The sequence below is a fragment of the Equus quagga genome, chromosome 7, assembly GCF_021613505.1.
Source record: "Equus quagga isolate Etosha38 chromosome 7, UCLA_HA_Equagga_1.0, whole genome shotgun sequence".
In the NCBI taxonomy this organism is placed as follows: Eukaryota; Metazoa; Chordata; class Mammalia; order Perissodactyla; family Equidae; genus Equus; species Equus quagga.
Genome location: NC_060273.1, coordinates 19209321 through 19234727, shown reverse-complemented (window position 1 = coordinate 19234727; position 25407 = coordinate 19209321). Strand labels below are relative to the sequence as shown.

Sequence of the window (25407 nt, the reverse complement as noted above, 5' to 3'; positions counted from 1 at the left end):
GAGCTAACATCCATGCCCATCTTCCTCTACTTTATATGTGGGATGCCTGCCACAGCATGGCGTGCCAAGTGGTGCCATGTGGGCACCCAGGATCCGAACAGGTGAACCCCGGGCCGCTGAGAAACGGAATGTGCACACTTAACCGCTGCGCCACTGGGCCGGCCCTAGATGTCTATTTTAGTGTGCATAACCAGTTCTTCCTTCCGTGTTGACTCTTGAATTCTAACCACCCTATTGTGCAAGCTAGATACTGGGAAGTTATCTTATATTTCCTTTTTTTAATCTTTACCCTCCCATAGCTGCTTGATTAGCAAGTCCTATGATTCTCTCTGTGATTATTTTTTGAATTCCTCACCTCCCTCCGTCTCTACCACCTTCATCTTAATGCAAGACCTAATTACTTCTCACCTGGACTGATGCAGTCACCTCCTGAGCTATGTTTCCTGCCTCTAATTGCCTTCTTTTCCAGCCTGTCTCCAATCTGATTACCAGAGTGGGCTTCCTGAAATACATCCTCCTGCCTAAAATGAAAATCTTAGCTTAGTGGGTCTCCACTGAGACCAGAGTGACACACCTGTGGATATTTGGAAATGTGTAGAGACGTTTTTGGTTGCCATGGGACTGGAGGACACTACTGGCATTTGGACAGTGGGGACCAAGATGCTATCCACCTCTCCGGTACCTGGAGGAGTAGTTCTACACAAAGAAGGGTCCCATAATGCCAACAGTGCCTCTGTGGAGGGACGACACTGGCTGGTTCCCATTGGCTGGGTGAAAGTCCAAGCTCTTTAGCGTGACTTAAGCCCTTCATAATCTGATGACATTTCTGTTATCAATCTCACTGTCTCCTCCTTCCTCCCATTCATGCTCCAGGCCATGTTCCGTCACACAGTTATGCCTTGCTGTTCCTTTTGACTGCTATGAGGCATAGCCAAGGTGTCACATATATTCATTAAAAACAAATACCTTAAGCTAATATTTCCCAAACTCCTACTGTGTGCAAGTGTTGGAGATATAAAATGAATAAGATGTAGTCTTTACCTTAAAGGTGCTCATGGCCTGGTGGGAGAGATACAAGCAAATGAATAATTATAAAACAACATGCTAAATAAAATATGCACAGGGTATTATGGGAGGACCATGAATGGGCACCAGAGGAGGAGAGGGGTAGTCAGGTAAGGCTTCCTGGAGGAAGCTGGTGGCCCGGCTGTGAAGGAGGGAAAAGAGTGGCAGGTGATGGATGTATTCCAGACCGCAGGGACAAAGGTGCCTGGCCCTCATTTCTAAAACCTAATACCTTAGCCTTCCTTTTCCAAACTCCAACAAAAGTGCCAAAGACAGGGCTCTGAGGATGTCTACACTCTGTATGTGAGAAGAGGAGTCACCATGGAAATAATGGAAGATAGGTGACCACGAGAGGTCATATAATATGGAGAAAATCATGGCAGTCTAGAGGGCTCTGTGGAGACTCCAGTGGCCCCACGAGAGGCTCCTATGCATGTGAAGAGGGAGGAATTGGAGGGAAGAGAGATGGAGCAGGTGGGCTTCTCACACAAGCTATTGACATGGCAGAGCTCATGCTGTGTGACATATTAGATCTGAAATGACTTCCTTTTTGTGCAATTGGCATGCATTTTTTTCCCCCTCCCCAAAGCCCCAGTACATAGTTGTATATTCTAGTTGTAAGTCCTTCTAGTTCTTCTATGTGAGCTGCCACCACAGCATGGCTACTGACAGATGAGTGGTGTGGTTACACGCCCAGGAACCAAACCTGGGCTACCGAAGCAGAGCGCACAGACCTTAAACTACTAGGCCATCAGGGCTGCCTCAATATGTGTTTTATAAATTAAGACTTTAGAGCCTTTTAAATGAATCCCTGGTGATTAAAAAGCTGTTCATGCCTAGGAAGTGCTCAGCTGTCTCCGTGGAAGTGTTTGATATCAGTAGACAGCGTCTTCAGTAATAAGCTCCCATGTTAAATAAGCAGAATGTCTTAGTTACATGCATCAGAAAACAGGATTGTTGTGGCTTTGGGGTCAGGGCATGGAAACCACAAGCCCTTTACAGCTGGGAGCTTGGGTGATACTTGTTAAAATAGACTTCTCTCTCCATGATTTTTTTCCCATAGACCCACAGAGTTCCAGGGTTGCACATAACGTATATCCTTTGATTATTGCATTTATTCTAGATTTAAATTCCCTCAGAAAGGCAGCATAACCAAACTGTGAATTATCCTCTGTAACAGTCAAAGCTCGTTTTCTCAGATCTTCAGAATCTAGAATGTGGAAGTGGGAATGTCTCCTACGGGGCAGGTAAAGCCTGTTGTTTATTTATTTGAGGATAACTTGTGGGTAGGAGGGATAGGTGAATATATTTGTTATTTATTTTTCAATTTCAGTGTACTGTTTTGAATAGGCCATACATTTCCGTAGTCAAAATCCAGAATATACAAAGAACGTAAAGTGAGGTCTCTCCCAGCCCTGTGCCCCAGGCTCCCCGTTCTCCTCTCCAGGACTGCCATGTTAGCAGTTCCGTGATAGCCTTCCAGAGATTGTCTATATAATACAAGCAAACAGGCGTGTAAGTGTGTCAGATGGAGCCCTTTGGAAGCAGGAGAGGGAGGTGACATGCCCGAGGTCAAAGCACAAGGCTGCAGCCAAAGGGACCCTGTGTCTGCAACGTGAGTTCCCTTTCTAGTGGGAAGACAGAATCACCTGGGGTGCTGTAGCATTGAGAGCATTGTTAGCAGATGATGGGATTGTAACCAGCCCACTTGTTACTAACCAGGCCTCTCCTACCCAGATTCTGAGATAAGCCATCAGCTGGTGGTGGAAAGACACGGACCTGGGCTCCGGCCACCGGGTCTGAGTCTGTCTCTGCTGCCTCCCCGGGGTCCCTGGCCAGGCTTCAGGTTCCTTGACTACACAATCAGAACATTACTGAGATGTTCTTTTTTTTTTTTAAAGATTTTTAAATTTTTTTCCTTTTTCTCCCCAAAGCCCCCCAGTACATAGTTGTATATTTTTCATTGTGAGTCCTTCTAGTGGCATGTGGGACGCTGCCTCAGCGTGGTTTGATGAGCAGTGCCATGTCCACGCCCAGGATTCGAACCAATGAAACACTGGGCCGCCTGCAGCGGAGCGCGTGAACTTAACCGCTTGGCCACGGGGCCAGCCCCTGAGATGTTCTTTATGGTCATTTCCAACTGAAAAACTAATCTCTGATAGGAAGATGAATGGCTTTGTGCTTAAAAACCTTAAAAACACTTTTTTGAATGTTTACCCAGATATTTTTAGATATGTAACTAAAACTAAATCTTTATGATTACACCAAATTAAGAGCCAGTTTAGGAATAGTATTCCAGTAAAAGTTTTTGAAACTGGGCACCTTAGTGCTTTTATTTGTTGTGATAATCAGAGAGCGATGTCTGTGTCATGTCCCCAGTGCCTGGGGCATAGTATGCATTTGACTAATTAATAACAATAGTAACAGCAACAACAACAATAACAGCTAACATTTACTGAGTACTTACCACATGCTTGGTACTTGACATTGGGTATCTCCATCAGGCAACAGACAGCTCTAGGACACCTACACTGTTAGCATCCCTATATTCCAGGCATGAGGAAACTGACACAGAGATTAAGTCCCACAACTCATACCTTTGAGACCAGCACCTGACTCCACACAGGCTGTCGCTTACCTGTGCAGTCTGCCTGGAGGAGAAATCAATGAGTGATGATCCGAAGCTGGTAATTTGAGAGTGGGTATCAATAATCATATAAAAACACGCTGTCTTCTGCCTTCCAGAAAAAACTCCCTCTGACAGCTCTGGCTCAGAACATGCAAGAAGCATCAACTCAGCTGGAAGACTCCCTCCTAGGGTAAGAGTTGGCCGCTTTCAGAAAGAGAGCAGGTGTCCTGGGGCTCAGTGGAGGTAGATGGCTGGGCGGTGTCCATGGCCCATGTGTGACCAGAGGGGCCCTGAGATGATGGCACTGGCTCATCTACAAGGAGAATGGCCCGGGCTCCATGGAGGAAGTGGGGCTGAGGCCACTGGGGTGCTGGAGAATCTTCCTTTTAGGAGGAGCAAGGATGGATGATACGAGGGGCTCCTAACGAAAGCAGTTGATAGGGTCAATATCTATCCCCTCAGCTTGGGTATAAAGAACTCAGTTCCTGCCCTGTTCCAGGTATTGACGCAGATTTATAAACTCTAACTAGTCACTCCGAGTCCTTAAGAGTCCCTTCCTTGAAGGGTAGTCATCATAACGTCAGTGGTATTGTCTCAAAATAGTGTGTTTTCTGAATTATTTGGATTTTTTTTTTTACAATGGACATGTATTATATAAACAGTTTGAAAATCTAATAATAAAGCTGTTTTCATTATAAGTAGGGAGGTTTACCCTTCTTTCTATCTGCTTCTCCAGGAGGCCAGTGTCCTTTAATCCTGTCTGCTTTCTCCTGTGGTAATGTAGGCCCTGCTTCCCAGCTGGGCATGATCTTTGGACTTTTCAGCCCATTTCCTGGGGTCTGCCATGATGTATGTCCTACGATTCTCCCTTTGTTCTTTGAAGAATAGTGGCTTCCTCCCACTCTTTCCCCTTCCTTTGTCCTGTCTATCCTCCCATACTTGGGGGCACTGGCCCTGAGAGGAGGGTGGCACATACCTCCATGCTGGCATTCTTGTTCCTCCAGCCGGGATGTGTTTCCATGTTTATATTTTGTCATACCGTCATCTTCAACACCCTTATTGGCAGAGTGTTGCTCTGTGCTAGCACTGTCCTACATGCTTTCCGTGTAATTACTCATTCAATATTCAAAACAACCTGGGAGGTAGGTGATACTGGTATCCCATTTATAGATGAGGAAGTTCACAATCATAGAGGGTAGTAAATTGCCCAAGACCAGAGAGCTGTAAATAGCAAAGCCTGTATTCACACTCAGGCAGCTGGACACTAGAGATCATGTCTTAACTACAGCCCCATGGCCACCTCATGCCAGTGCCACACACGTCTAATTTCAAAAGAGGCCCACAGAGAGCTAGAGGGGGAGGGGCGAGAAAGAAAGAAGAGAGGGAGGCACACAGACAGAACAACTGCGTCCTTTGCGGATGTATTCTGTGGGACATCAACTCTATGCTCACAGAAAATCAAAAGGAAACACAAGTTTCATGTAATACAGCCCTTAAGTGTTAGCCCACTGTCTCCTCTGCCCAGTAGGAAAGCAGCACTTGTGTTAACTCTGGAGGAAACCCTGCCTGGGTTGGACCCGCTAGCAGACATGAAACCATACGTAATGAACTTTACGTGTGATTGTAGAGACTTTCAGGGTGCTTTTGAGAACACTTGATTTTCACTTGCCCTGAAAACCTAATCCTTGAGGGAGTTGTGCCCTCACTGTTTACACACATCACCCACACACACACAAGGTGGAACATGGCGATCAAGTGCCTGATTTAATGAACACCTGCTTGTTGTTGGGGCGTCTTGTTTTTAAAGGAAGATGCTGGAGACGTGTGGAGATACTGAGAACCAGCTGGCTCTAGAGCTCTCTCAGCATGAAGTTTTCATTGAGAAAGAGATTGTGGACCCTCTGTACGGCATAGCAGAGGTGGGTGCTGTCACTCCAGGGTGGAAGAGCCAAGACTGGTTCAGGCTGGGTGGTGAAGGGTTTGCTTGTGTCTAATTTTAACGATAATCAGTGGCTTTGACATACACTTCTTTTTGGAAATAAGGGGAGTAAATTGAGGATACACAATCCTCTGCCAAAGAGAAAAAAATTGCAAACAAATATTGTACTTTCAAATGTTAAGCTCAAAATCCCAAAGCCCATCCCATTTGTTATGTGATGTGTTCTTCTTTCTAGGTGGAGATTCCCAACATCCAAAAACAGAGAAAACAGCTTGCTAAATTGGTGTTAGACTGGGATTCGGTCAGAGCCAGGTAAGGTAAAACTGTAAAAATAATCAATATTGCAGTGTTATGTCACATTCCTAGCAACCATCCCCATCCCCAACATGGATGAGAGAAAGACCATTGAGGGGACAAAATAGAAGTCGTCACAGATTCATACACTTGACCCATAGACCAAGTCACAGCCCGCTACACATATTTTTAGGCCTCATTCGCCCAAGCACAGCAGTGGGAATGATCTTAGAACAACCTGTTCTTAGGGAAGCAACAGTGAAAGGAAAAAAAAAGAAAAAGAAACCTAAATAAGTGTTTTAAGGGGAGAAAAGATGGTGGCAGACAGTTCTAGGAGTTGTTGGCATAGTGAAGTGCAGGAATAAATAGATCAGTGATCTCAGCAGCTCCTGAGGGTCCCACTATGTCAAAACCCTGTGAATTTATGATTACCCTTCACAGTCAAGAAATGCTTTGCTCCAAAGGGAGGAACTAAGTAAGACCAAGTAACCATGCCAGAGGGCTGTTGACCAGCGGGTTGATGTCAGATAACCAGCCCATAGTGCCTCTTGGCAGGGCCCCAGCCTCAGCTCTCACCTTGAGGGTGTTTGTGTCTGTGATGTGTGTGGCTTTCTCCTCAGATCAATGAGAGCTGGGAATAGGGAGACAGCCACCCTTGGCCTAGTCCTTTCTCATACTTTATCACGGGGTTGACCAATTTTTTCTGTAAAGGGCCAGAGAGTAAATATTTTCAGCTTTGCAAACCAAATGGTCCCTGTTGCAATTACTCAACTGTGCTGTTGTAGCATAAAAATAGCCCTGGACCATCCATAAATGAATGAGCACGGCTGTGTTCAAATAAAACTTTATTTACAAAAACAGGTGGCTTTGCTGCAGTCTTGTGAAGTAGATAGGGTTATTTCTCTTTGACAAGTATATGGAGATACAGCTATCATTTTCTGAGTTTCTGCATGTCAAATGCTTTTATCACAGATTTAGAAAACCTGTGACAATGCTGCACTTCCTTGTTTCTAAGATGCGGTTGAGTATCAGATGCACCTCTGATTTAATACCTGTTCTTTTGGGGGAAAAAAAGAAATACCACTTCATTAAATGTACAAATCAATTGTTAAGACATGTCCTGTGGCCAGCCTGGTCGCTTTGTGGTTAAGTTCACATGCTCCGCTTCGGCAGCCCAGGGTTCGCAGGTTTGGATCCCGGGCACAGACCTATACACCATTCATCAGCCATGCTGTGGTGGTGTCCCACATGCAAAATAGAGGAAGATTGGCACAGATGTTCGCACCAGGGACAGCCTTTCTCAGGCATAAAGAGGAAGATTGGCAACAGATGTTAGCTCAGGGCTAATCTTCCTCACACACACACACACAAAAGACATGTCCTGATTTAAGAAGTGTTGAGGGGATAAAGGTATGTCCTGCAATTAACATGTGGTAAAATGATAATTACTACCATGTACTGGACATTTGCCACACGCCAGGTGTTGAGCTATGTACATAATAAGTCAGCTCATTTGATTCTCCCACCAATCCTTATTCATTTGCTCATTCATGCTTTCAACAAATATGGATTGAGTGCTAACTGTGCATCAGACTCTATGCTGGATACTAAATGCAGAGGACCCTCAATGAGAGTTTGAGAGGGAATGGGTTAGCAGGTTATATAACATCCCCTACTTTTGAGAGACACTTGTTTTACAGAAAAGGGAGGAACCTACATATAGTGTCTCTTATGACTTGCTTCATGCCTTAGAGATAATAAATGGCAGAGTTAGGATGCTGACTGCAAAGTCCACCATCTCCTTGTCATGTGTACACGTGAGATTAGAATCCTGTGGGCCAGGACCAGGCAGTGGTCCTGAGGTAGAGTTTTGTTCAAGATAAGGAAGAATGTTCTAATGGTTAATTAAACAAGCCTGTGAATACTCCCTCACTGGAGTTGGTTGAGCAGTATTATAGATGCTTACCTGCCAGGAGTTTTGCATCTGCAACACACGTATCCCGTCGGAGATTTCAACAGATTCTTGATCCTGCATGCATAGTCTTGTTCACTTAACTATCAAAGTAGGTATTGGAGAATCTGAAACAATTGAATATTTCTTCTTTACTTTTACTTATTCCTATGGCTTTTCCCTAGAGGGAAATGATACTAGCTAACGTTAACTGGGGATTGGTTATATGTCAAACTGTATGTGCACACACACACACGTACATGTATATTTTTCTCTCCTTTGCTCCTTACAACCATTCTGCAAGTCAGATGGTGTTTGTTATCTTAGTTTTACAAATGAGGCCTCTGAGGTGCAGAGTTTAAGTCATGGCCCAAGGTTCACACAGCTAGTGAAGGTAGAACTAAGCTTCAAATTGAGCATGTCAGACTCCAAAGTCCATGCTCCGTCCACTGCATAGCATCGCGAGTTTTGCTTCAGCAGGTTGCTGAAGCCTGGCTCTGGAGGAGTGCGTCACATCAGGAATGTGGAAGAGGGCGGAGCATAGTGCTCTAGGGGCGGGGCAGCATCTGGGAAGTTGACAAGTTAGCAACATGGGTTTTCATGTTGCATCTGTATAATATCTGTGTTTCAAATGTTAGAACTTTCCACAATAGCGGGCATGTCCATATTCAAAGAGAAGGTCAAAACACAATTGAAAACCAAATGGAAATTGTTTTAGATATTACCCCCCATGCACCTCCCTGTTCTCACTACAGTATGATTCTTTTTTCTTTCAGTCCTTTTGACTTACTGTAAGAGGAACGTAAATATTCCACATTATGTTTCAGGTTTGTTACAGATACTGTCTTTAGAATATTCTTACAAGTGTTTTTAATTTTTAAAGTGCTGTCATAGCTGTCAGTTGCTGGCTACAAGATTGAAGTTCTGGATTTTACCTGCTGAAAGTAATCACGCATCAGGATGGTAGAAGGAGGAGCCACAAGGGATCCTCAAGAGCAGGAACTGACTCTCAGTGGCACAGGGAACATTCCAGGTCAAAGGAGGAGAGCAAAGGGGTTTTCGTGGCAAGGAGGCCATGACTGGACACTACAGGAAAGGGGTTTCACAGATTGATTTCCAGCAGTGGGGCTTGTGTGAGACAAGATGTGGTAGGTTCTGCTCAGAGCAGACAGCCACTCCCAGTACTGTGAGAGTCCTGTCATGGTGGGAAGCTAATGTTTCTTTTTGCCTGCTTCCATTCCTAAAGGATAAACTCCAGAGAAACTGGCATCCTAGGGACTGATACCCATCCCAGGTAGAGTCAGTTTTGGGAAAAGAGTCTGTGTCCATTAGGTCCTTCAACCTGAGGTTGAGTCTGTACAGCTAGTTCTCAGATACTGGCTACCCCTGTGTTTTGCAGGTGGAACCAGGCTCACAAATCTTCAGGAACCAACTTTCAGGGACTTCCATCAAAAATAGATACCCTAAAGGAAGAGATGGATGAAGCTGGAAATAAAGTAGAACAGTGCAAGGTATGAGAATTTCCTAATAAATATGTACTTCCATCAATCTTTTGGTTTTTGCACATGATGGATGAAAGGTCAAATATTGCAAATTATTTAATGTTTCCTGTAATTTCTATCAGAATACCCTGAATGCTATTAGAGGTGGTTTTTGTTTTCTGCTCCCTTCTTTCTTTATTTTCCGAGACTCTACATTACCTTATAATCAGAATAAAACAGTCTTATAAAAAATTGAAGTAGGATATTTGTTGAAACTTGACAAAAACGTCCAAACTTACTTAAAATAAAGAATAGGTGAAAAAAGGGAGAAAAAATATAGCAAGACATATCATAAAGTTGCAGCAATTAAAACTGCACAATAGGCACAAAAATAGGTCTGTGAAGTAGTATGGGCTTTCTAGAATGAATGCTCTTATATTTCAAGATTGAATATATATAATAAATGGTCATGATATTTCCATAGAGAAGGAAAGGATTATTATTTATTTATTTATTTAATTTTCTTTTGAGGAAGATTAGTCCTGAGCTAACATCTGCTGCCAGTCCTCCTCTTTCTGCTGAGGAAGATTGACCCTGAGCTAACATCGTGCCTATTGTCTGCTATTTTATATGTGGGATGCCTGCCACAGCATGGCTTGATAAGCAGTGCATAGGTTCATGCCCAGGATGAAAACTGGCGAACCCTGGGCCGCTGAGGCGGAGCACATGAGCTTAACCACTGCACCACCAGATCCGCCCCAGGATTACTTTTTAAATGTTGCAAGAACAATTGATTTGTAATTTGAGAGAAATAAAACTTTTTGTCTAATAAAATAATTCCAAATTAGATGGTTAAGTGATCTCAGTTTCTATGCGTCTATCTAAGAAGATAGATGTTTATTGCCAGTGTTATTTGAGCTAGAAAAGAAACAGGTCTTTTGGGGGCTGGCCCCGTGGCCTAGTGGTTAAGTTTGTGCACTCTTCTTTGGTGGCCCGGGTTTGTGGGTTTGGATCCTGGGCGCAGACCTACACCTCTCATCAGCCATGCTGTGGTGACGGCCCAAATACAAAATAGAGGAAGTTTGGCACAGATGTGAGCTCAGAGCTAATCTTCCTCAAGCAAAAAGAGGAAGATTGGCAACAGATGTTAGCTCAAGAGTGAATCTTCCTCACAAAAAAACAAATAAATAAATAAAAATAGATCTATGAAATTCTAAGTGTATGTGTATATATTCATATGTATATGAAAATTGGAACTATATATACCCAATTGCCTAATCTATCACTTTTTAAAAATTATTTAATTTTTATGTAAGTTATTCTCTTACGTTAGTTCAAATATCAAAACAATGTACAGTAAAGTCTTTCTTCCACCCTTGTCTTCCTTATGCCTAATTTCCACTGCTCCCGACAGGGTAATAACAGGTAACCACTGTTATTAATTTCTCGCTGTTTCTTCAGAGATATTTTTATACAAATACGGTGATAAAAAGATTTCCTCTCCTTTTTTGTACCCAGATAGTGACATACAGTAAATAGTGCTCCATACTTCACTTCTTAACACAGTATGTTAACAATGTACCTTGGAGATCTTTCCATGTCAATCTGTAATAAGCTTCCTTATCTTTTTTGTCATCCCACTGTATGGTTGTACCAGCCAATTGGTGGATATTTTGTCTGTGGCTGTTTCCATCACATTTTGCTCTCAGAGCTTATGGAGATTAGTTCTCAGGTGCCATTTTCTTTCACCTCTTTTTTCTTCAATGACATAGCTTCTCTTGTACTTGCCCAGGATCAGCTTGCAGCAGATATGTACAACTTTATGGCCAAAGAAGGAGAGTATGGCAAATTCTTTGTTACGGTAAGCACCGTGCCCTGACAAAATGTGGAAGCATTGTAAAAACTGAGTCATTTTAGCTTTTTTGCAAAAGATTTCATTTTTGGTTTTGCTCAGCCATTGTGTGTGTATCCATCCAATGCTAACGTTACTTTTGTTTTTGAATGTGGGTCTGTTCTCAGTTATTAGAAGCCCAAGCAGATTACCATAGAAAAGCATTAGCAGTCTTAGAAAAGGCCCTTCCCGAAATGCGAGCCCATCAAGGTAATGTAACCTGCGTGCTGGCTGATGCCTCCTTCTCGCCTCTGCCACCTCTGCCTCTGTTCTTCTTCACCCTGGCTCCTTTGCATGCATTTCCTTTGGATGAAGCCGCTCTGCCGAGGAGGGCATATTTCCCAGCATAATTTCATCTTTCCTTGCTGCATTCTCTAATTTCTTCCAAACTCAAATTAACATACTAATGGAACGTTTGCAGTTCTTTTGAAATCTTCAGTTGAAGAGAAAGCTGTACTCTTTGGGGGAGTGCCCATATATTTTTCTGTCTTCTAAATAGGCTGGCAAAATTCTAGCCTCTAATTATCCTTTTCCACATCAGGTATCTGTTCCATAGAGCTTAATTCTGGCCCTGTGACTCCAAGGGCATGCATTCTAGAGAAAGTATTTTGACCTTCCAAATTTTATTTTATTCAATTTATTTATTTACTTATTTTTTGAGGAAGATTAGCCCTGAGCTAACTATTGCCAGTCCTCCTCCTTTTTGCTGAGGAAGCCTGGCCCTGAGCTAACATCCGTGCCCATCTTCCTCTACTTTCTATGTGGGACGCCTACCACAGCATGGCGTGCCAAGCGGTGCCATGTCCGCACCCAGGATCCGAACCGGCGAACCCCGGACCGCTGAGAAGCGGAACGTGTGAACTTAACCGCTGTGCCACCGGGCCAGCCCCAAATGAAATTTTAGAAGCCAGACTTGGTACCCCATCATCAGGCACTTAATCCATGTGATTGAATCATAAGAGCACAACCACTTCTTTCAGACCTCTTCCTTGTCTTTACACAGACTCTAGTCCTCATCAGCACTCATATTTGGCCCACTTACTCAAGCATAGTGCAGATTTTACCCACAAGTTATGAGTGCACTGAACTTCCCCTGATGTTTCATTTTAATTGAACATTAAAGCTTTTGATTCTAATTCTCTCTGATTTGCCGTCAGAGTGTTTACCAGCAGAGATCAGCACACATTGTTGGGACAGAACTTGCCCTGTCTTCTTTGGACCTAGTGGTATAGGTCCCACATTTGGAGCTTAGGTTCCCCTTCTGAAACCATTGGCCTTGAGCTAAAAGAGCATCAAGCCAGGTGCCAAGTGTGATGACTCTGTGATTGTGAAAGAGAGCGAGCAAGTGTGTGGTGGAATGTGTGTGTTGTGGATATGCACACACACTAACCATCTCAAGAATGCCTCTTCTTCACCCCTAAATTTCAAGAGGTCCCAATAGGTTCTGGCTCTGTGCCTGAAAGATTTTGGATCATGGAATTAGAAAATTCTATATCTTGACCCACTGCATAGCCACATCATCAGCAATCTTGAGTCAATGTGTCTGATCTGCTCTGAAATTCTTCATAGGACGAGCTGCCCTTGCTTTTCCTAAGTGATCCAATTTCCTAGTTCGTGGATGATGAGCTTGCGTCATGGTAAAAAGGAATGAAGCCACTGGCGAACATTCTGCCTGGCACGGGGCAACCTGTCTTGCTGGACAAGTTCAGAGCGCCAAGAACATGGTTTATAGGATACCTGCTGTGTGCAAGGCCCCGCACAGGACAAAACAGTCAACATCATCATCTTAGCCTGTGCAGGGCTAACGTCTGGAAGCGTTGACTAATAAGAACACAAAAGAGAAGATTTCTTTAGCAGTCTTTTTTAAAAAAAAAACAAAAACCTCCCATTCTATTTTTTTTCCCAAGCTGTTTTCCCTAGAGGAGTATGTCGGAAAGTCAGGGGGCCCAGGAAGCAGGCAGGGAAGAGGTTGAGAATGGAAGAAGGAGAGCTGGCATGGGCACGGGTCGGGGGAGCAGGCGGTGCAGGAAAGGTGATCCGCCTTTCCTTGCTCTCCGCTTGCCGCGCTCACCTCAGCCTTGGACTTCCACCCGCTCCCCCTCTGCCCGTCCTCCTGTCGACGTCTCGTCTGAGTCCTGTCTTCCTCTTCCTTTTTCTTCTTCTCTGTTTTCAGAAAGACTTAGAGTGTCCTTATGATAGAAAAGAAGAAACTGAAATCCACTGACCACCATGCCCCTGCACACCCTGATGTCACACTCACAGTCACCTGACCTCACTTTCCTAGCTACCTACCTACCTGTCCTCCACCTGCTGTCCCATGTCATCTCAGTCTCCTTCATTTTTCTGGGAGGCTGTTTGAAGGACTTATTTCCACCTGCCACTTCCCTTTTCTTCCCACTTTCCCAACCGTTAACACTTTACAGTCTGGTTTCTTCTCCCAGTCACTCTGCTATTAAAAAAACTCTACAAACATTGTAGTTCCCAGAGGACCAATGACCATTCCATTGTGGGGCCTGGCATTCGACACAGCCTGAGCCGTTGTTTCTTTGATAAAATTTTTCCTTCATTTCACCTGATTGTTTTCTTTCGTTGTTAGGGCTGTATTTTCTCCATTTCTGTCCCCTCCACAGGAGTCATTCTTTTCTGAGGTCCTGTCTTTGCTGCTCTCTTCTTCTCTCTCTTCCTCCCTCTCACATCTCTTTTTTCCTAGAAATCCCCTCATTTTGACAGCCTCAGCTCTTACCTTCATCTTCATCCTCACGGCCTCCTAAGCATCAGTTCCCTTTGATGACTGGCCGTCACCTTCAACTCAGCATATCTCAGACAGCAAACAGATTCTGCCCCGACACTAGCCAGTCTTTCCTCCCACCTGGCCTCCTTCATTCCACCATCTGCAAACAATCCAGGTTTGAACTCTTTGAGGCCTCTTGGCCTTCCTTTCACTGGATTCTGTCCATTTTCCCTATGCTGTGCCTTCCTCTCCGTGCCCACTGTCCCACTCTGCTCATGTCCTCATTGCCTTGTGCATAAGCTGTGGGATAAAATGTGAATGCCCTGGTCTTTTCTCAGCCCAAGTCTTCTCCATCTATTTAGTTCCTGTCTGTCTTCTAAGCTCCCGTCCTTTGAGAAGCCTTCTCTGAGAACTGAAGCCAACAGTGAACACTTGTCTGCTGAATTGCTCTAGCATTTATGGTCTACACTAGAAGTCGCAAACAGCCATATCTCTTACTAAAAAAAATTATTTTTAAACAAGTTGCCATCATTTAAAACCCAGATGCTTTCACGTAATAATCCTGATTTCTGGCTTCTCTTATAAATTCAGAAAGCCTGGTGACAGTGGATCTGCTTTCCCACATGGCAACATTGGTCTGGCACCCAGGAGCAACTGCTGCCTTTCAGCAGACCGCGCACTCCCCGGCCTGATTCAGCGCCTGTGGTGCCTGTCCTGCCCCTGTAGTCAATTGTGTTTGTGACCCTCGTCTATACCATTTTCTGCCATGACTTAGCAAACATGCCTTGTCTTGTTCATGACTGTTGTATGTTCACATGTCTGTCCTGTATTTTGTTCCCAATTCGACTGCTCTCATTCGGAGGGTGGGGAGTCTCTATGAAATTTGTGTGTCTGCTCCAGGGCCTGGCCCCTAAAAGGCCTGTTGTGTGAGAGGCCAGCACCTTCGGTGGAGTTTGTCTCTCCTAGGAGTTGTCTCTAGGTCAGTGGTGCTCACATCCACCCTCTGCCAACATTGCACCAAGGTGAGGGGTGGGCACGCTGTTCAGTGTTTACTAGAAAGTTCCAGCAGGAGTTTGGAGGATGCATGCCTCTCAGTATCTCAGGGTCAAGCATATGGTGGAGGTCATGGCGGGTGTGATTTGCACAACTCTGGGTGATTCTGATGTGTTTCCCCAGGGAAAGGGTCAGGGGGCCATTTTCTGCCCATGTCAAGAATCATTGCTTTAGATAAAAGGGACAAAGTGTTCAAGGTAAGATCTGGCCTCTGAGGGGACTATACCAGAGTTCTGTCTTCTGAGAAGGGCCAGGCCCCCGTGGGATGCATTTTCTCTTAGGAGTTACCCTGGCCAGGGTGGGACCAGAGACAAGGGGCACTCCTGACAGTTCTGAGAGTGGTCTGCTCTTTGATTTTGTCCACCGCCTCCCTTAACCTCGCACCCTTCCTCAGCCTCTCCCCCACTTGCCCTTTCTGTCAATTTTTCACTTTTCACAGGCGCTCTGGTCTCTGGGTCTGTGGGCTTCCGCTTTCTTCCTTCCCTCTGTGCGGACCACGTGGTGGGCCCTGCCCCTGCGCTTACGTAGGGAGAGTGTGAGAGGAGTCACTAGAGGAGCATCGCCTGCTTCGAATCCCAGATTCCAATAGCCACGTGGCTGAAGGACAAATGTCCATCAGCGCTGCTGGGAAAGATGCTAGCCCTTCCTGTCCTGGAAAGAACTCAGTGTTCCTCAGCGGCGCACTTTTCCCCAGCGGGCTTTCCCCCTTTGTTCCTGTGCTTCTCTGACAGCGCTGGACCTCTGCAGCTCCCCAGGCATGCCGAGCCCAACCAGATACTGCATATCCGGGTTCATCACCTCCACTTGCTAAACTGTCGTTTCCATCTTACTGCTTTATTGTAGGTATTCCTGCTAAGCTGTCTCACATCTTTTGTGGAATGAAACAGAGCATATGACTTGCAAATAATAGAAAAGATTCCTTTCCTGCCGTCAGCTCAGCCTTCAGCTAAGCTGCTTTGGGGCTGCAGATACTGCGTTCTTTCCTACTCAGAACTTTATGAACCTATTTGGGGATATGGCATTCGGGAGCACTGCACGTCCTGGAGGTGTTGTGTCTAATATGAGTTCACGTGGGCCATTCCTGTCTTGTATGACAACTCTTGTCTCATGTTTAAAATTTTAAGGAATTATTTCCTTCTTCACATTGAAGGAGTCCTCTAGATAGAAGACTGTTGATGCTCTGCAAGGCTAGAATAAATATCTTGTCAGTGAAAACCATGTGCTCAGATGAATCCTTGGTTTTTGCACAAGGCGGCCCACCTGCCCGTGTTAATGTGGGCAGGGTGCAGGTGCAGGAGCGCCATCATGACTTCTCCTCAGCAACTCGTGTTAGGTCTTATGTAGGCACGTTCAGGGCTTCTGTTCCATGAGTAGCCTCCTAGCCTGTCATACCTTCTGTGCTCTAGGAAATGGTCAATACCAACTGCAAAAAGAACAGGTGTTTCCCCTTTTCCCAAAGCCTCAACTACCGGCCTCCTACAAAATATCCCCTTTGTTAGTTTGGGCAGTGAATAACTTGCTGACACTGTGAGGTCGTCAAGTGTCTTACTGAATGGTGTGCTGCTCTCTAGAGAAGTGGGCGGAAAAGCCAGCCTTCGGGACCCCTTTGGAAGAACACCTGAAGCGGAGCGGGCGTGAGATCGCACTGCCCATTGAAGCCTGTGTCCTGCTGCTCCTGGAGACGGGCATGAAGGAGGAGGTGAGGGGCCACGTGGGCCTGCAGGCCACGTCTCCGTGCCCAGAGCACCCCATCTCTGTCACACAGCCACTGTCGAGACTTTGTAGACCAGTAGCTTTCAAGCTTTATTCGCTGTGGCCCACATGTAAAATCGAGACCCTGTTCATTATACCTGGTGGGGGTGTTGGAAATGAAACAGAGCTTTCACAGAGCCATATTTGCCTTTCTGCCTGCAGGACATTCTGACTTCTTTTTGTCCCATTGGATTGTTTCATTTTAGACTCTGGTTGTGATTTGTGAAAATTAATTTCATGACAGACTAATGGACCAGAGCTTCCGTGAGCTTTAGGTTTTTTTTTTGCCAGGATCTTAGTTTTGTGTAGCGCTGTGCAGTTTAGGGCGGACATTTACATACCCCGTGAACCAAGCAGGGCAGGTCTCATTACTCCTCTTGTAGAGATGAGGAAACCAGCAGGCAAGGAGTTCACCCTGGGGCAGAGCCAGAATCAAAAGGCAAGTCTGTGTTTTCCTTTTTAAAACTTTTTATTGAAGTGAAACGTACATACAGAAAATTTTACCTATCACAAGGGAACCGTTTGAGAAGTTTTCCCAAACTGAACCCACCGTGGAATCAGTACCCACGTCAAGAAATACCCCAAAAGCCCACCTTGTGTTTGCTTCCAGTCACTAGCCCTCTTTCCCTATGATGTGACCCCAACCTCTGATAGCCTCAATCAGTACTTGTCATCCCGGGCCCATGTTGTCCCCCTCACGAGACATTTGGCAAGGTCTGGTGACACTGCTGCTTGACATGACTTGGGGTGGGGAGGAGTTGCTACTGTCATCTAGCAGATAGAAAGCAGGGATGCTGCTGAACATCTCACAATGCCCAGGCCGGCCACCACCACCAAGACTTATCTGGCCCAAATGTCACTACTGCGGAGGTGGCGAAACCTGCCTAGATTAATGTCTTAAAATTCAAGTCTTCGAACTTCTGGGCCAATGTCTTCATCGTCCTGCCTGTCTTGGTTCACCCTTCATGTATTTCTCTCCCCTTCTCTAAGTGACATTTAGGGCAGTAATGTGACTAGCAGCCTAGTCTAATAAGTTTTCTTGAAATGTCAGCTTTTTAAAAATATTCCTAAATTTAGAAAATCTATAGCAATCAACCTTGGAGAAGTAGAAACTATTGCATTTAAATAGATTTCTGATAGGCACAGGTAGTTTAGCAGTGGAGCAGGGCCAGAGCTGGCATTGATTACAAATGGACTCCTCTCTGCCTGCTGCTGTGCCCCGGGAACATGCTGGGTCCTCTTCCCTCCCCCTGACAGCCCTGCAAGGCAGGCAGTGTTACCCCTCTCTCAGCTGGGGGGCGCTGGAGTTGGGGGGTGGGAAGGAGGGCTCTTCCATCAGAGTTTTACTCCTGCTCAGTGTAAGGCTCACACCTTGAACTTGATCCTGATGGCTTTTCATTGTCTTTAGGGCCTTTTCCGAATTGGGGCTGGGGCGTCCAAGTTAAAGAAACTGAAAGCTGCTTTAGACTGTTCTACTTCTCACCTGGATGAGTTCTACTCAGACCCCCATGCTGTTGCAGGTGAGCTCTGAGGGGTCGCCCTCAAGGTGGCGGGCAAGTCCTACCTCAGACAGCCCATCAGTTCAAAATCCACTTTTAATTGTAGGGTTAAGTGAAATGGTCTCCTTCTAGGGTTAAGTGACAGAACTGAAATGTCAAAGAAAGCTGAAAAACTGTGCATATAAACAGTTTACACACACACACACACACACATATGTTCTAGTTCTGCTTTTTGTTTTTTGTTTTCCTGATGATTAAGTAAAGGTGAAGGTAGCATATAATCCAAATATTTGGAGACATGCTTGTGTTTTCTTCCCTTCTTTCACCCCCAAAATCTAGATCTGCCTGGAGAAATGATGTCTATTAAGGAGATGACTTTGAAGCTCATTTTATTTTCTGTTGCTCTCAATATATTTTCCAAGGGACCGAAATTGTTTTTTGAGCATTTCATTCTCTAACCTCTAGTACCAAATCAAGATTTGTTCTGTATATCTTGGAACATTATAACTGAGGTCATTTCTCGTTGCAAAATAATATGTCCCCGAGATTCCCAACCTCACCACTTTTCAGACTCAAAGAGAATGTTAATAATTTCAGGTGCTTTAAAGTCCTATTTACGGGAACTGCCTGAACCTTTGATGACTTTTCATCTATATGAAGAATGGACACAAGTTGCAAGGTAAGTTTAAAGAACACTGAGTTTTAGAAGTTAAAGGGAATGATGTAATATTGTGTCCCATTTGTAAATCACTGTACTCTCAGGGACCATAAAATAACTTTCAAATAGCCTATTTTTAAAATAATATGTGCCCCTGTTCTTAAGTTTAGGATGAAAATATTGAGTATCATAATTACTAGTGTAAGAAGGTCACCACTTATACATTGGCTTAAATTTGTGTGATTTATGTGGATGAAGACAAATAGTGGTGCATTGTACGTCTTCATATATATTATTGTGAATTTTTATGGAATGCTGTGGACTTTATGGATTGGCTGATCAAAAATCCCTTTTCTGGGGCTGGCCCCGTGGCCGAGTGGTTAAGTTCGCGTGCTCTGCTGCAGGCGGCCCAGTGTTTCGTTGGTTCGAATCCTGGGCGCGGACATGGCACTGGTCATCAAACCACGCTGAGGCGGCGTCCCACGTGCCACAGCTAGAAGGACCCACAACGAAGAATATACAACTATGTACTGGGGGTCTTTGGGAAGAAAAAGGAAAAAAAATAAAATAAAATCTTTAAAAAAAAAAACAAAATCCCTTTTCTATTAAATAAAGCCCTGTCACTGGGGACAGGTGTCACAGCAGCCAGTGACAGTGTGCCTGTTGAGCTGCATGGAAACTCAGCTGTGCAATAGTACAATGTTGACGTTGTTAGTAACAATAGTCAACACTTATTGAGCATTTACTGTGCACGGTGTCCTGTACTAATCCTCATACCCATCACCTCTGCTAACCCATAGTTAATGACACAAAGGCAGGCGTGGTTCTCATCCTCCTTTTACAGATGAGGAAACTGAGGCTTGGGAAGGACCAGGGCCAAGGCAGTAGCAAGTGATTGGCAGAGCTGGAATTCAGCCCCAGACCCATCTCACCCACAGCCTGTGTTCCTGTTGTTCGGGCCTCCCCCTCCATCCTCAGCTTCTGTCTGTCTAGGAAGAGTTGGTTTAGGCAGAGCAGCCATATTTACAAAGTCCTGGAGGCTTCTCCCTGGCCCGCCACCCTGCTTCCTTGTTAACCTCCCTCAGGTTCTGACTTGCTTCCTCCAGGAGGTGCCTAATTCCTCACCCTGAAGGGAAGAGGAACAAATCTTCCCTCCCCTCCCATCTCCTTTCACCATCATCAGACACTGTTACCCATTCCCATCAAATGGACCATGATTAGAAATAAGCAGTTTGTGGGGCCGGCCCTGTGGCCGAGTGGTTAAGTTTGTGCGCTCCGCTTCGGCAGCCCAGGGTTTCACTGGTTCGAATTCTGGGCACGGACATGGCACCACTCATTAGGCCATGCTGAGACAGCGTGCCACATGCCACAACTAGAAGGACCCACAGCTAACAATACACAACTATATACTGGGGGGGCTTTGGGAGAAAAAGGAAAAAGAAAAAAATCTTTAAAAAAAAAAAAAAGAAAGAAAGAAATAAGCCGTTTGCGCTGATCAGTTATACTTCAGTGGGATGTTAGTCCATCCCTTGTCACTTTAACCAGGCATTTGCATTCGAACTTTTCTCTGTAGCTGTGGAATGAGAGACTTTGTCCGTGGTAGATGGTGAGAATTTTAGTCAGAGTAAATCCTTAGATGAGGTTGTATTCTTGGGACCAACATGGGACCCAGCTTGCTGTACGTCTCTGTGTCTGTGGGACTGAATAACTGGGACTCAGCAATCACTGTCAGGTTGGGGAGATTTCTGAGATTTCTTTTACTGAGTAACGTTCATTCTTACTAAACCTTGACTCCTCTCTCTGTTCTGAGACTCCCAAACCCGTCCCTACGAGTAAGTAAACTTTTAAAAGAAGACATCTGTCAAGCCAGCCCTGATGGCCTAGTGGTGATAGTTCAGCATGCGCTGCTTCAGCGGCCTGGGTTCAGTTCCTGGCCACAGAACCACACCACTCCTCCGTCAGCAGCCATGTTGTGGTGGTGGCTCACACAGAAGAACTAGAAGGACTTACAACTAGAATATACAACTAGGTTCTGGGGCTTCGGGCAGGGGAAGAAATTTTAAAAAAAGAAAGAAAGATATCTGTCTTTTGGTATATTAATTTGATACTTGAGAAATGTCAGCACAGACCACCATCCTATCCTGGTGGCACATCGACTGGCTTCTAAAGTATAATTGTGTTTAACCTCTATTCTTAACTCTCCAGATTGGTTCAGTCAGGGAGGATGTTTTAAGTCCGAAAGGATATTGTATAAGCAATTTCTAATGCTCTCTCCTACTGGTATGCAGAGTTGATTCTGCTCTGCAGGCTCTGGTCTGGCCATTTTATATGTCAATGAAAGTTTGCACATTGCAACTGTATAGCAGGGAGCTCCTGTAATTGCTTCACAGCAGAAATGGGCTTCTTGTCTGGATCCTTTGAGCAGTATTGAGAGCTGGAAAAGACCTGGGGGTCTGGGTGACTGGAGCAATGCCAGCTCATCTGTGGCTGGGCCTCAGTTAGGACAAGAGATCTGGGCCCCAAGAAGCTGTATGTGAATACACACATTTTCTAGATAGAAGTTTCAGTGCTGTCTTGTCCTCTACGTGCCGAGCATTGGTCTAGGTGGTTTTGCATGGTGATGCCACTGGAAACCTCACAGTCACTTGGCAGAATCAACATTCTTATCCCCAATTTTGCATCAGGAGATTGAGTTTCGGTGAGGTTAGCTAACTGCTCAGAGTTATGTATTTAGTTGGTATTTGACTCCAGATCTGTTTATTTTCAAGATCGGTACTGTTTTCCAACTGTGCTTTCTTCATCAGTGGAGGCATCACTGTTAATGTGGCACATTAACACAGGTATTCCTCATATGTGTTTATGTAATATGAATAAAATTTTTTTCTCAGTGTGCAGGATCAAGATAAAAAACTACAAGATTTATGGAGAATATGTCAGAAGTTGCCACCACAAAATTTTGTTAACTTTAGGTATGTATGATTGGTAATCTGCAAATTAAGCCACCAAGTGGCAGTGTCTCTGGAGTGAAGAAAGGTTTAATCCCCAGTAGAGAGGCCATTTAATTTAGCCATACTTGGCACATTAAAATATGATTTGGAGAGGAGGAACTTGGGGTTTCTGGGAATGCAATTTGATGTATATTACTAGGATGCATCTGAGGCACCAGCATCATGTCTGGCACTATTAGGTGAATTGCCTGATCATTTTACCACTGCAGCTATTAGAAAAAAAATTGTTGTGGAAAGTTTAGTTGACTGTGTGTTGGATTTGGAGTCTAAACTCCAGTATGTAGAAGGCAAAAATTAATTAATAGTTGTAGTTTTTGTAATATCTTTCATATATGCTACATAATTTATCTGAAATATAATGTAGATCATCCTACTATAAAATTCCAAGAAATGGACATTATATATTCCTTTATGAAATAACCATGTCTCTAAGAAAATTTACCATGCACTTATTTCTGGAATTTAACTTCTGTTTTATCTTTAACTTAAAACATAACTTTAAAGAAGCATAGAGAGAAGGGTAAAAGGTAATAAAATCATTCAAAACCAAAGAAAATTTTGTAAGAGGACTTGGTCCAAAATGATGAATACTTTACTGGTGAAGGTTTAGTATGTTACCTGACCTTTAAATTCAGTCTTAGGCTTGATCACTAAGCTAAGCTAAATATTCCCTTTTAATATGTTGTTTCAACCTTGCCTTATGAGTGCATTAATATTTATAATATCCCTCATTGATTTATTTAACACACCCATCTTAGAATTGCAGTACTCAAACTGGTCAATGTCTTATGGTGGAACTGAATTATGGTTCTTAGTACTTTGGGATTTGGCCTTTATTTTGTTTATTTTACTCTTTATAATTTTTACTAATTGTTTTTTGAATAGAATGTATAGTCTCATGGTTCAAAATCCAAAAGGTGTACAGTTAAAAAGTTTGTCTCCTGGGGGCTGGCCCAATGGCCTAGTGGTTAAATTCAGCATGCTCTGGGTTTGGTTCCCAGGCACAGACCTACACCACTTGTCAGTGGCCATGCTATGGCAGCAACCCACATACAAAATAGAGGAAGATTGGTAACAGATGTTAGCTCAGGGTGAATCTTCCTCAGCAAAAAAAAAAACCTGTCTCTTGTTCCCATCCCCCAGGCCACCTAGGTCCTCTCCTGAGACACAACCAATGTTTTTAGTTGCTTATGTATTGTCTCAGTAAGAGTTAATGTATGTATAAGCAAATACATAACATGTGTACGTAAATACATATGTATGTACATTTTTTTTCTCTCACACCTTCCATTTTATTTATTTTAAACCAAATGGTAGTATATATTGTATACATCATTCTCTTCCTTACCTTCTTCGCTTAATATACCTCTTGGAGATTTTTGCATTTCAGTACATAATAATTTTTTATGGCTGCATAGTACTCCACTGTATGGATATGTTGTGTATAATTTATTTAATCAGCCTCCTATTGATAGATAGTTGGATTCTTAATAATTTTTTGCTTTTATTATATATAAGAGGCTATGTCTATATAATAAATTGGATATTTTTATAATTAAAAAGCATTTTCAAATATAGTTTCCTTTAACCAATTATACCTATGCTTCTATTTGTTTTTGTTATGTTTGTATTCAAAATATATTGAGTTCACTGTTAATCACATTGTCATTTATTTTGGGGTAGATAGATAGGGCTTAAAGGAGAGATGCATTAGAAATATGCAGCAAATAGAGGCTGAATCATTGAGGTTAGCATTTGAGCTATTTTCCTCTTCCAAGCTCTAAACTAGTCTGTTCTCTGAATCAAAGAACACAAGAAATTTGTAAAATGCTTAGCCTGAGCGAGATTCTGATTTAGTCACACTCTGCAGTTAGCGCCTGAGCAATCTGGGACTGAGCACCTGGGCAGGAAGATGCTATTCCTGCACATCTTTCACAGTAGATGCTTTTCCACTTTCTCTTTTGTTTCATAGGTATTTAATCAAGTTCCTTGCAAAGCTTGCTCAGACCAGCGACATTAATAAAATGACTCCGAGCAACATTGCAATTGTGTTAGGCCCCAACCTGTTATGGGCCAAAAATGAAGGGTAAGTAATCTTTCCCTATATCATATTATTTTAAATTTTTCTTTCCACTTGATGGAAAGAATAAAAATATAACTCAAGATACACATTCTAGCGTAGGATGAACTTCAGAGTGTTCTGAAGTTGATCTTCCCATTTAGCCAACATTCTCAGAACATTGCTGTGAGCTGGGTCCTGTCAAAGAGGCTGGTCACGCAAAGGTGTATGAGACATTGTTCCAGTCCTCGAAGGGCCCCGCTCTTGGGCAGTTGGGCAGATGAAGAGCTCTGGTACAATGATAAGCTCTGCACACATCTGTATGTGTGTATGATGTCACAGACATAAAGTATGATGGCAGCAAAACTTGCTGAAGGAACATGATTCAAGCTGCGAAGTTCAAGGAAAGCTCTGCACAAAAAATGGCACTCGAGCTGTACCTGCATGAATGAACAGTTGCTTACAGATGGGACCTGAACGAGCAAAGGCATTGCAGGCATGAACAAGGTGTGTCGCATGATCTTATGTAACTTGAGCACAGGGGCCATGAGGCTGCGACTGGGTGGCAGAGCCAGCTTGTGAAAGTCCTCGTGTATCTTGTTGAGCTGTTTTGAATTTATTTTATTGGTCATGAGGGGGTCGGGGCATCAAGATCTCTAAGCCAAAGAATGACTTGATCAAATTGCATTTAGAAAGATAATTGATTGGCATTGAGAAATGTAGCTTGAGTAGAGGAGAAGGATCAGGGAGGTCAGCTAGAAAGCTCTGGGAAATCGCTAACATAAATCTTTACTCTGTTGGAGGCATTATGATTATCTCATGTAAGCCTCACAAATAACCTTTTGAAGTAGGTACAATTGTCCTCATTTTTACAGATGAGGTCACTGAGGCTTGGAGGGGACAAGTAATTTGCTTAAGGTTGCACAGCAGGGAAGTGGTGGAGCCCAGGTACTGGCTACAGAGTCTGTGTCCTTAACCTTCACCACCCTTCCCTGCCTCCTATGACTGCTGGTCAGCTTCGTAAAATCCTAAGCAGTTCAAGTTTCCGTTAAAAAGTGCAGTGACCTTTTGAATCAAGGTCTTTCTTTCTACCTTTCATTCATTCATTCACTCACGCATGCCCAGTCTTGTTTCAGAAAGTATTTATAAGATTATTTACAAAGATCCAATATCATAAAGCAAAATTAAAGATAAGTAAATATACAAGGTTAACCACATATCTCATATCTTATAGCAAATAAATTCCAAGTAGACTAAAGAGTTGAGTATAAAAAGTAACGCCATAGTCATGGCAAGTAAATATTTATTAGCTTTTGGGGTAAAGAAGAATTTGCTAAACATAAAAGCAGTGCAAGAAACAAACAAAAATTGATAGATTTGGCTCTATAACAGCTAGA

The 25407-nt window shown here is 43.7% G+C and overlaps 1 protein-coding gene across 5 annotated transcripts in view; it reads left to right on the top strand.

Annotated features, from left to right (window-relative positions):
- Positions 1 to 25407, top strand: part of ARHGAP17 (Rho GTPase activating protein 17) — an 87226-nt gene that overhangs the window by 40915 nt on the left and 20904 nt on the right. For all 5 annotated transcript variants that reach the window (XR_006889320.1, XM_046665868.1, XM_046665865.1 and 2 more), the window contains exons 4-14: positions 3811 to 3884; positions 5502 to 5613; positions 5869 to 5945; positions 9278 to 9389; positions 11152 to 11220; positions 11379 to 11460; positions 16606 to 16733; positions 18195 to 18306; positions 18883 to 18964; positions 21832 to 21912; positions 23924 to 24037. Coding sequence is in view for 4 of the 5 variants with exons in the window: in XM_046665868.1 (XP_046521824.1) it covers positions 3811 to 3884; positions 5502 to 5613; positions 5869 to 5945; positions 9278 to 9389; positions 11152 to 11220; positions 11379 to 11460; positions 16606 to 16733; positions 18195 to 18306; positions 18883 to 18964; positions 21832 to 21912; positions 23924 to 24037 (1043 nt within the window). In the remaining variant the exon portion in view is untranslated. The remainder of the gene's footprint in view (positions 1 to 3810; positions 3885 to 5501; positions 5614 to 5868; positions 5946 to 9277; positions 9390 to 11151; positions 11221 to 11378; positions 11461 to 16605; positions 16734 to 18194; positions 18307 to 18882; positions 18965 to 21831; positions 21913 to 23923; positions 24038 to 25407) is intronic.